The sequence below is a fragment of the Oncorhynchus mykiss genome, chromosome 2, assembly GCF_057628025.1.
Source record: "Oncorhynchus mykiss isolate SJ-2025 chromosome 2, ASM5762802v1, whole genome shotgun sequence".
Classification (NCBI taxonomy): Eukaryota; Metazoa; Chordata; class Actinopteri; order Salmoniformes; family Salmonidae; genus Oncorhynchus; species Oncorhynchus mykiss.
This window is the reverse complement of record NC_143023.1, coordinates 41699192-41711442: the sequence shown is the minus strand read 5'-3', so window position 1 is coordinate 41711442 and position 12251 is coordinate 41699192. Positions and strand designations below refer to the sequence as shown.

At 42.6% G+C, this 12251-nt stretch overlaps 1 protein-coding gene across 1 annotated transcript in view; it reads right to left on the bottom strand.

The window, feature by feature from the left end:
• Window positions 1-6415: 6415 nt before the first annotated feature.
• Window positions 6416-12251, bottom strand: part of LOC110489963 (NADP-dependent malic enzyme) — a 125839-nt gene continuing 120003 nt past the window's right edge. The window contains exons 9-14 of the mRNA XM_090199865.1: window positions 11813-11926; window positions 10578-10683; window positions 9589-9731; window positions 8617-8790; window positions 7190-7288; window positions 6416-6791 (exon numbers count right to left, since the gene is read on the bottom strand). Coding sequence (XP_090055991.1) covers window positions 6624-6791; window positions 7190-7288; window positions 8617-8790; window positions 9589-9731; window positions 10578-10683; window positions 11813-11926 — 804 coding nt within the window. The 3' untranslated portion in view covers window positions 6416-6623. The remainder of the gene's footprint in view (window positions 6792-7189; window positions 7289-8616; window positions 8791-9588; window positions 9732-10577; window positions 10684-11812; window positions 11927-12251) is intronic.

Sequence of the window (12251 nt, the reverse complement as noted above, 5' to 3'; positions counted from 1 at the left end):
AAAGAGGGGAAGAAATGGTAACCTAGTACGACCAGCAGAGGGAGACAGGGTGAAGAGAAAGGACAGAAACAAGACACAACATGACAATACATGACACCTGAAGCCAAAGACATGGTGTTTCTAAAAATGATTTCAAAGGTAATGATGCATTGTTAATTTAATTTGTATTTAATTCTAAGTAAGTCACAGCTTATATGCACAATTTATAGACTATGATGATTTAATACAAAAACATGTTGTTAAAATGCTGAGTGCTTAATATCCCTGACTTCCTACCAGCCTGGTGTGTCACAATTGCAAATGTTTCACAATACATTTCTTTATAGGCTATAGCCTTGAAATAAATACATAATTCATTTATGTTCCTTCTCAGGCTCTGTGTCTGGCACCTGACCTATTTAGAGTATTTACAGTGCCTTGCGTAAGTATTCGGCCCCCTTGAACTTTGCGACCTTTTGCCACATTTCAGGCTTCAAACATAAAGATATAAAACTGTATTTTTTTGTGAAGAATCAACAACAAGTGGGACACAATCATGAAGTGGAACGACATTTATTGGATTTTTCAAACTTTTTTAACAAATCAAAAACAGAAAAATTGGGCGTGCAAAATTATTCAGCCCCCTTAAGTTAATACTTTGTAGCGCCACCTTTTGCTGCGATTACAGCTGTAAGTCGCTTGGGGTATGTCTCTATCAGTTTTGCACATTGAGAGACTGACATTTTTTCCCATTCCTCCTTGCAAAACAGCTCGAGCTCAGTGAGGTTGGATGGAGAGCATTTGTGAAGAGCAGTTTTCAGTTCTTTCCACAGATTCTCGATTGGATTCAGGTCTGGACTTTGACTTGGCCATTCTAACACCTGGATATGTTTATTTTTGAACCATTCCATTGTAGATTTTGCTTTATGTTTTGGATCATTGTCTTGTTGGAACACAAATCTCCGTCCCAGTCTCAGGTCTTTTGCAGACTCCATCAGGTTTTCTTCCAGAATGGTCCTGTATTTGGCTCCATCCATCTTCCCATCAATTTTAACAATCTTCCCTGTCCCTGCTGAAGAAAAGCAGGCCCAAACCATGATGCTGCCACCACCATGTTTGACAGTGGGGATGGTGTGTTCAGCTGTGTTGCTTTTACGCCAAACATAACGTTTTGCATTGTTGCCAAAAAGTTCAATTTTGGTTTCATCTGACCAGAGCACCTTCTTCCACATGTTTGGTGTGTCTCCCAGGTGGCTTGTGGCAAACTTTAAACAACACTTTTTATGGATATCTTTAAGAAATGGCTTTCTTCTTGCCACTCTTCCATAAAGGCCAGATTTGTGCAATATACGACTGATTGTTGTCCTATGGACAGAGTCTCCCACCTCAGCTGTAGATCTCTGCAGTTCATCCAGAGTGATCATGGGCTGCATCTCTGATCAGTCTTCTCCTTGTATGAGCTGAAAGTTTAGAGGGACAGCTGGGTCTTGGTAGATTTGCAGTGGTCTGATACTCCTTCCATTTCAATATTATCGCTTGCACAGTGCTCCTTGGGATGTTTAAAGCTTGGGAAATCTTTTTGTATCCAAATCCGGCTTTAAACTTCTTCACAACAGTATCTCGGACCTGCCTGGTGTGTTCCTTGTTCTTCATGATGCTCTCTGCGCTTTTAACGGACCTCTGAGACTATCACAGTGCAGGTGCATTTATACGGAGACTTGATTACACACAGGTGGATTGTATTTATCATCATTAGTCATTTAGGTCAACATTGGATCATTCAGAGATCCTCACTGAACTTCTGGAGAGAGTTTGCTGCACTGAAAGTAAAGGGGCTGAATAATTTTGCACGCCCAATTTTTCAGTTTTTGATTTGTTAAAAAAGTTTGAAATATCCAATAAATGTCGTTCCACTTCATGATTGTGTCCCACTTGTTGTTGATTCTTCACAAAAAAATACAGTTTTATATCTTTATGTTTGAAGCCTGAAATGTGGCAAAAGGTCGCAAAGTTCAAGGGGGCCGAATACTTTCGCAAGGCACTGTATATGCTGTTTAATATGACATGTGGCCTATTTGAAATGATGAGCGCTTTCATGTTTATTATAATACATTTCATTCAAAACATATGGTTTGGTGTCAATACTTCAAAACCAAACGGTAGGTCCAGGTAGTCGCACAAATTGATGAATGGAAAGAATTTGGAGAGGCAGTTCTTTTTTCTTGTGAGCAAGGAGCGGATTTTAGCGGAGTGGTTGGAAAGGATATGGAGCACCAGAGCTTGAGCACCGCTCCATGAGCAATGAGCGGGATTTCTGACCACTCAACTCCACTCACATTCTCTGACAGACACTAATACAGTGAGTATGGTCAGGACTCAATCCTTATTGTTTGCACACCTTATCTAGAATACATCATGGTAAGCTTCTGACCCTTTTATATACCAAGAGAGTTCTCAACCACAATTATCATGCCTGTCTACATCAATTCTGACATTCAACAAACTGTATGGGGCCATAAACAAACAAGAAACAGCTCACCCAGAGGGAGTGTTTCTGGTGGGTGGAGACTAACGCGGGGAGGCATAAAACCGTTCTACCTCAATTTTACCAATACTAGGGGCGTTGAAACTCTAGACCACTTTTATTCTACCCACAGAAACGCATACAATGCCCCTCCCTTCTGCAAATCTGACCACGACTCCATTCTCGTGCTTCCTGTTTACAAACAAAGGCTCAAACAGGAAGTACCAGTGATACGCTCAATACGGAAGTGGTTGGATGAAGCAGATGTGAGGCTACAAGACTGTTTTGTTATGTTTCGAGATACATCCGATACCATTGAGGAGTTTGCCACAACAGTCACAGGCTTCATCAATAAGTGCATAGACGATTTCGTCCCCACAGTGACTATACGAACATATCCAAACCAAAAACTATGGATTACAGGCAATATCCACCTAGGATAAATTCTAGAGATACCACTGACAAGGAACTGGACATAGATGCACACAAGAAAACCTGCTACGACCTCCAATGAGACATCAAACATGCAAAAGGACAAAACACTCAGAAAAAAGGGTTCCAAAGGGGTTCTTTGCGAAGGGATAAGGTTCTACCAATAACTGTTTTGATCAGAAGAACCGCTTTTGGAAGAAAGGGTTCTTTGATTCTTTGGAAGGCAAAAATGGTTCTACAAAGAACCATATATTTCCCAGCATGCTCTATTGCAGTGAGATTTTCAACATTGTTTGTTTTACTGTTATATCAGTTGTTTTTGCATTGATTGTGTAGCATAAAATGTATCAACCAAAGATAAATAACATATCATTTTCTAAACTAATCTAATCTGTTAGCAATTGGTTGTTCCAGTTTTCAATCTTCACTACTCTGGCAGTCATTCTGAATGCAGGTTGCGGGTGTTTAACAATTATTCTTGTTGGATATCCCAACTCTAGCTGGATTCCAATAGGAATTACACATCACTTTGCAAGACAGCATAATGTGACTTGCAGGCCTGATGTAGCCTGTAAACCAGGTGATTCCTAACACCCCTGTGTTAGGGAATAACTAGGCCCTCAAAGACCTAAGAATGCTGTACATAGACTACAGCTCAGCGTTCAACACCATAGTCCCCCTCTGAGCTCATCACAAAGCTAGGGAGCCTGAGATTGAACACCTCCCTCTGCAACTGGATCCTGGACTTCCTGATGGGCCAGCCCCAGGTGGTGAGGGTAGGAAACAACACCTCCGCCACGCTGACCCTGAACATGGGGGTCCCTCAGGGGTGTGTACTTAGTACCCTCCTGTACTCGCTGTTCACCCACGACTGCCTGGGAATGCACGACTCCAACACCATCAAGTTTTCTTATGACACAACAGTGGTAGGCCTGATCACCGACAGCAATGAGACAGCCTACATGGAGGAAGTCAGAAGCTTAGCAGTGTGGTGCCAGGACATCAACCTCTCCCTCAACGTCAGTAAAACTAAGGACCTGATCGTGGACTATAGGAGAAAGAGGGGAGAGACCCCACCCACAGGGCTGTAGTCCACACACACCCGCACTGTCGTGAAGAGGGCACGGCAACACCTAATCCCTCTCAGGAGGCGAAAAAGATTTGGCATAGGCCCTCGGATCCTCAAAATGTTATATAGTTGTACCATTGAAGGAATCTTGACTGACTGCATCACCGCTTGTTATGGCAAATGCACCGCCTTCGACCACAAAGAGCTACAGAGGGTGGTGCAGACAGCCCAGTATATCACTGTGGTTGAGCTCCCTGCCATCCAGGAACTCTATATCAGGCGGTGTCAGCTCTCGTATCAATAGGCTCCGAGACAGCTTCTAACCCCAAGCCATAAGACTGCTAAATAGCCATAATACTGCTAAATAGTTCAGATAACCATTAATTGGCTATCTGCACTGACCCTATCTTGCACTGACCTTGTGCACACTCACTTGACAATATATACACACATTAATACACACTCACTACATATGCACACACAACCACATAACACACACATGCGTACCGACACAACTAATAACACTTTTACACATCATTTGCTGCTGAAACTCTGTTCTTTCTTTTATTCTTATTATTATCTATTATGATGCCTAGTCACTTTACCCTGCCTTGTACATACATTACATGACCAAAAGTATGTGGACACCTGCTCTTCAAACATCTCATTCCAAAATGATGTGCATTAATATAGAGTTGGTCCCCCATTTGCTGCTATAATAGCTTCCACTCTTCTGGGAAGGCTTTCCACTAGATGTTGAAACATTACTGCGGGGACTTGCTTCCATTCAGCCACAAGAACATTAGTGAGGTCGGGCACCGACTTGGGCGATTAGGCCTGGTTTCGCAGTTGGTGTTCCAATTCATCCCAAAGGTGTTCGACGGGGTTAAGGTCAAGGCGATGTGCAGACCAGTCAAGTTCTTCCACACAGATCGACAAACTATGTCTGTATGGACCTCGCTTTGTGCACGTGGGTATTGTCATGTGAAAACATGGGCCTTCCCCAAAGGGCCTTCCCCAAACTGTTGCCACGAAGTTGGAAGCACAAAATTGTCTAGAATGTCACTGCATGGTGAAGAGTTAAGATTTCCCTTCACTGGAACTAAGGGGCTTAGCCTAAACCATGAAAAACAGTCCCAGACCATTATTACTCCTCCACCAAACTTTGCACTATGCATTGGGGCAGGTAGCGTTCTCCTGGCATCCGCCAATTCCAGATGGTGAAGAGTGATTCAGCACTCCAGAGAACGCGTGTTCACTACTCCAGAGTCCAATGGCGGCGAGCTTTATACCACTCCAGCCGACATTTGGCATTGCTCATGGCAATCTTGTGTGTGGCTGCTCAGTCTTGGAAACACAATTCATTAAGCTCCCGACGAACAGTTATTGTGCTGACATTTCTTCCAGAGGCAATTTGGAACTAGGTAGTGAGTGTTGCAACCAAGGACAGAGGATTTTTACGCACTACGTGAGCTTGTGTGGCCTACCACTTCGTGCCTGAGCCATTGTTGCTCTTAGACGTTTCCATTTCACAATAACAGAACTTACAGTTCACCGGGGCAGCTCTAGCATGGCAGAAATTTGACGAACTGACTTGTTGGAATGGTGGCATCCTACGATGGTCCAATGTTGAAAGTCACAGTTCTTCAGTAAGGCCATTGTACTGCCAATGTTTGTCTATGGAGATTGCATGGCTGTGTGCTCAATTTTATACACCTGTCAGCAACAGTTGTGGATGAAATAGCTGAATCAATCAAATTTGAAGGGGTGTTAACATACATGACATATACAAAAGTATCTCCCTCAAATATCTCTGCACATTGATCTGGTACTGCTACTCCCTGTACATAGCTTCATTCTTGTGTATTTTATTTTATTTGTCTTATGTTACTATTTTATTTTTATTATTTTATTATTTTTAAACTCTGTATTGTTGGCAAGGAATCGTAAGAAAGCATTTCACGGTTTTACTCTAATTTACTCTTAAGCCAACATCCGCCGAGTTGACAGTGAATGTGGTGCCCACGAACATTGTGAATATTGCCTTTAATAGGCACATTGTTGACAGAGCAACACGCTTCTCTATAACCCCGGCCTTTGTGTACGGATGACCGATTCTTACCAGTATATCCATGGGAAAATAGTTAGTCATGCTACTTTGGGATGGCTGAGTGGAGACATCTAACATGTGACATCAAAGACCCACTCTCCTCTCACCCTGTGCATCACAGCCAACAGTCTTTCTCCTAGTTATATGTTTTATACACACATTTTCTGTTAGCTTTAAAGATAGTTTTTTCCCCTCTTAGTATGACAGGGTCATGGGAGCAAACAATGGTAATGCCCAAACCTTACCCAAGAAACCCCTAAAAGTACTGTAGACACACAAACAAACACAATGACAGCAGATATGAAGTAAACAATCATTTAAACCATTTTATTTGATCATGTCTATTTCGGCTCGTATCTATCACATTCATTAAGATATTTTCTCTTTCACATTAAAATTACAATCACCATTGTCTTAATGAAATTGCACTTTTGTAGTCTCCTTCACTCCCATCCTGGATCACTTCTCCTTTGTGCCCCATGTCCCTAGCCCTCAGTCTCTCCACCACGTCACAGTTTGCATGACTGGATGGTCATGGCGTCCTCTGGCCAGCGGTAAGAGTCCACAGCAAACTCGTCATAGTCAGGGCTGTAGATCAGGGAGCGCACAAAAGCCTCCTTATCCTCAGGCTCCGGGTACAGCGTCGCCAACTTGTGCTCATAGGCAAACTCCACGATCTGTAAGACACGCAAACACACACACACGATAGTTCATAGGTGTACACTGTATAGACTGAGTAGTATACAAAACATTAAGAAAACCTGCTCTTTGCATGACATCCATGACCAAGTGAATCCTGGGCAAGGCTATGATCCCCAAACATGTTAACTCCACTTCAAATCAGTGTAGATGAAGGGGATGAGACAGGTTAAAGAAGGATTTTGTATGTGTGCCATTCAGAGGGTGAATGGGCAAGACAACTCGATATTAGGAAGGTGTTCCTAATGTTTGGTATACTCAGTGTAAGTGTGAAGACTGATTGAGGGTATGGAAGCATGAAGACCTAAGGACATGTTTGTGTGTGTGTGTGTGTGTGTGTGTGTGTGTGTGCGTGCAGATGTGTGTGTGCTCTCACCTTCACGGCCAGCTTGAGAGAGACATCTCTGATGGTGTTCAGGGGAGGGTACAGTCTTCCCTCTGACAGATCCTTCTCTGTCACCAGGTCAGCAATGGTCTGTCAGAGAGCAACCAAATGGATGAGTTATGCACACACAGTCACAAGCAGATATTTGGCATACCTTAACAGACACAAATTTTACTGTAAAGAGTATTGAGACGTTGGAATGCATTTCAAATCAAGTTCAATTTGATTAGATTTCGATATGATATACCGGTAGGGTGGGCATGAGGGTATAATGGCTGGCAATCAGTGTAGATAATGTAGCTAAGACTTGACATTCATCCCACCCTCCCCCTCCTGCTGTTGCGTAACCATCCTCCATCCTCAGTCTACCTGAGGCTGAGTGTGGCTCTCATATGCCTGAGGCCCATGATGACAGTATCAAATAAAATATGAAATTGTCATGCAGTAATGCACCTCCACTTATGCATCACCATGAAGCTTTAATCGTCTCCCATGTCTGCAGAGCCAGGCAGCACAGAGACATAGAAGTGGAGTCTTTCTCCTTCAGGAAACCTACTGGAGAAATGTAGTTTTCTCCAGTAGGTTGTACATAACCTGTAAGGAAATAGGACTGGGGTCTGAACAGATAGTTCTGAGATTCTGCTCTTTTCTATATAACTGAGGTCTATACCTGGCATGTAGGTTTCTCACTCCTGGGTGGCACAAATTGCGATATGGGGGAGGGGGATGGGCAAGGTATATGCACATCGGATACTGTAGCATTTACTGTAGTTAAAAAGTGTTTTTGCTACAGTGTACTAGTGTTTTTTTTGCGGATAATACTGTAGCATTTACTGTAGTTAAAAAGTGTTTTTGCTACAGTGTACTAGTGTTTTTTTTGCGGATAATACTGTAGTGTTTACTGTAGTATTCTACAGTATACTACAGTTTACTATAGAATGATATAGTAAGTACTGTAGTATTCGATAGTAAACTGTAGTAGTTTTCAGGTAGGGTCTCCAGGAAGGAGTGAAGATGAAGAGGGGAGAAAAAAGAGGGTGAGACATGGGGGAAAATTTATAGCGAGATTGAGTTGAAAAAAATAGAGAAAGCAATACGGAAAGTGAAAGAGATATTGAGTTGGAGAAAATACATGAATAGAGAAGGAGAAGAAGAAATGTACAAAAGGAGAGCGATAGAGAGGGAGTTGAATAGGAAGTGATAGAGAGAATGGAAGAGAGTGTGTTGAAAAAGAGACAGGCCAGATATAGGAAGGAAGATACAGAGAGAGAGAGAGTCAGTTGAAGAAGTGAGAGTTAGAGGGTGTGTGTGTGTGTGTTAAGATTATATTATAACGAGTGCTCTGTCACAAAGCTATTTGAAAGTAAATTAACTGATAATTGGATGGATGCATGTGTGTGTGTGTGTGTGTGGTTTACCTCTGCGGTGGTGAGGAAGATCTCATCTGTGATGTGTCGGATTGCACAGGCGGTGACGCCCAGGCCGACTCCTGGGAACACGTACGCATTGTTGCCCTGGCCAGGGAAGAACGTCCGCCCATCAGGGAGGGTCACGGGGTCAAATGGACTGCCACTGGCAAAGATGCCCCGCCCCTGGACCAAACAAGTGTCGAGGGTGTCAACACAGGAAAATATATTACTGTGCATATACTGTACATACACACGGACTCAACCTCTCTCCTCTATAAATTAACTTTCCCCCAGGGTCATTGTAGTAAGTACAATATGTGCTCTTAATCAATTTATGGATTGGCTGCAGGGCCGAATTCTCTGGACCTCTCTCTGGCCCCCTCTTCCCGATCTCTAAACAACTGAACCTTCTGTAGCATGTGCGGGATTAGAAGCGACAGTACTCTGGCGAAAACGCAGGACTTTCGGCTGCCCAGAGGTGGAATACTGGCAAATTTAAATTCTGCTGTCAGTCATATTGTGTGGTGTTGACCAATGAAAAGCGAAATAACAGTTTTGAGGTTAAAATGCAGACTGTTTAGACTGTGTCCTGCTTATGTTTATGCTACGGCAATATCTTAAGTTACAACAGACAGAGAGGGTTGTAGCCTCCATCCTAAATTAACCTACAAAATATATATATTTTTGGAACGTTAGTTTAAATCGCCACAGGGTTTTTATTTCAGCTGTTCAGAAATATGAGGCAGAAGAAACCCAAGTAACACTTGAGCAGAACGTGATTCCTTTGTTTAGCTCTGGGGAAGAGGCGTCCAGGTGGACGGGACAGGAAGTCAGTGGTTTGAGTCGTTCGCGCAGTCTCAGCCATCAATTTAACCAGTAAACACAATGCATTCACTTCTACTAACTTCAGTATACATACTGTTCAAGCATGGAACTGATCAAGTGTTGAAGTACACAGACACTTCAGACCCACTCCGGTACCTCTGTGATGGTGTAGCACTGCTCGGCAGTGCACTCTGCCTTGCTGGTGGGGTTGCTAAGGGCGAAGATGATCGGCCTCTCGTTAAACGAGGCCATGTCCCTGATGATTTCCTCCGTGAAAGCTCCAGAGATGGCTGCCACACCTAGAGAGCAGGAACGTATTCATTAGGCTCCAAAAGGAAGAAAACAGACTGAAATAGGGAGGGACTACCTGAACTTAAATCCAATACGAAATGCTCACTTTCGTTTTCCATTGCAAAATGTTTTGCTACGGTGTATCCTAATGAATAAGACCCACGAGAGAACACATTAACCATGCAGACCACTACAAACTCTAACCCAGGGGTGGTAAAACATCTATCCACCTGGAGAGATATTGGGTAATTGGAATTTCAATAAATCTCAGTGATTTACTGGATTGTATTGAATTGTAACCTGTATACTGTTGTCTATACTATTCTACGGTCTCTCATTCACTTAATAATGTTTACATATCATTACTCATCTCATATGTATATACTGTTTTCTATGCTATTCTACTCTGTCTCATTCACTTAATAATGTTTACATATCATTACTCATCTCATATGTATATACTGTTTTCTATGCTATTCTACTCTGTCTCATTCACTTAATAATGTTTACATATCATTACTCATCTCATATGTATATACTGTTTTCTATACTATTCTAGTGTATCTTAGTCCGTTCCGCTCTGACATTGCTCGTCCATATGTATATAGTCTTAATTCATTTCTACTTAGATTTGTGTGTATTGGGTATATGCTATGGAATTTGTTTGATGATTACTTGTTAGACATTACTGCACTGTCGGAGCTAGAAGCACAAGCATTTCACTACACCCACAATAACATCTGCTAATCACGTGTATGTGACCAATAAAATTAGATTTGATTTATAAATAAAGGTTCAATTAAAATCCAATTGACCCCCTCCCTGCCTCCCCAGTGAGCTAATTGGTGTATTACCTATGATGGCTGTGGGTTTGAGCTCATGCACCACATCTACCAGGTTCCTCATCTGCTTGTGTTCGTGGGCAAACCTCTCCTTCTCATGGGTCAGGTGGTCTCTTCCCTGAGGGTGGAAGAGAGATAGTTGGAAGACAGATTATGATGGAGCTTGTTTCTACACATGCAACTGAATGTTCTCTTTGATAATCTCTGAAATAAATACATAGAGGAATTCAAACACAGACACAAAGACTATCTACAAGAGCCAAGGATTCTGGACTTCTCCACCCTCACCCACTTAAGGGAAATAAGCTTGATGGGGTTTCAGTGGAGACAAGTGCTATGTGTTCTGGTCACTAGAGGGCAGTGTTGACTCAATGCTGGTCTACAGAGTTGGTGACAAACGTACATCCAGCTTGCCAAAGGCTCCATGGAGTTAGTGACTTTACCAGAACCCTATAAAGTGAATATCAACAGGCACCACCACTGCATGCATGTCTGTCTTTCTGCCTGCATGAAAGCCTCATCATTTAGTTGATCAAATAAGGATTACTTCTATAAACAATTCCCTCTTCATCTTTTATTGCGTCAACCCTGTGGTCAGAATGACCTTTTCAAGACAGACAGTTCTGGAAAAGGTCATACAATGACAGAAGCATGGACACAATACCAGCTTCTGGTGTAATTGTGTGCGCACTGTGCAGAGTTATTCTTATCATTGATCAAACAGAATTGACTCCACAAACACCCACAAAGAATTGACTGACAATCTCTGGGTAGTTCTTCAGTCGCCAACCACATGTGGACCATGACAGGGCTAAGACTGTGGCAGTTCTCTGTTGAAATAAATGCAATACAGTAGCCTGTGTCAATACAACAACGGACTCAAAGGACTGGTAGACAACCAGGCTCAAACTCACCCACACCCTGGCAGCATCTGGTGAAACCCTTAATTAAATGCATAACATCTACAGTTGTTCATCCCATGACAGACTACCTGTCTTGTTGAACTATGAGAGCTACGACTCTCATTCAGACTCATGTCTATCTTTCAGTTCATGTATAATAAACAAGGGTTGGGATCAATTCAGTCAATTTACGAAGTAAACTGAGATTCGGTCAGTCATGTCATACATCATGAATATATGCATGCCTATAGGTCAGGACAGTGGGGATTCCAGACAGAGCTCTGTCTACTCTACAGGGGATGAGTGACCCTGGACGAGTGGCCAGAGCGGAGGTACTTGTATCACCTTGACGATGAGACCCTTGGAGTCAACCATCCAGATCTTCCTCAGAGCCTCATCTTCGGAGAGTCCCTCCTTCTCCATCGCCATCGTGATGAGGTCAGCTATCCCCATCGCAGCCTGGGGACAAGAGGGAGAGAAAAGGGAGGGAGAGCGGGAGAGAGAAAGCAGATGTGATAGGAATGCCTCTGTGCCCCACCATTCACTTCCCTGACCAAACAAGAAATAAGTCCCTAGCTTTCACCCCTAAACCCGCAAACAATTGACCCAGTTTTTATTCTGACTTATTGTAATCTTGATTCTAGTTATATTAATGCACAACTTTAAAATTGTGTGATTTAATTCATTGTAGGTCTGTGAAATGCTTGAAAAGGCTTGTTTTTCTGTTCTCAGCACAATAACCCTTTACTGTAAATGCACTCAAGTTCTACACATTACCATCTGC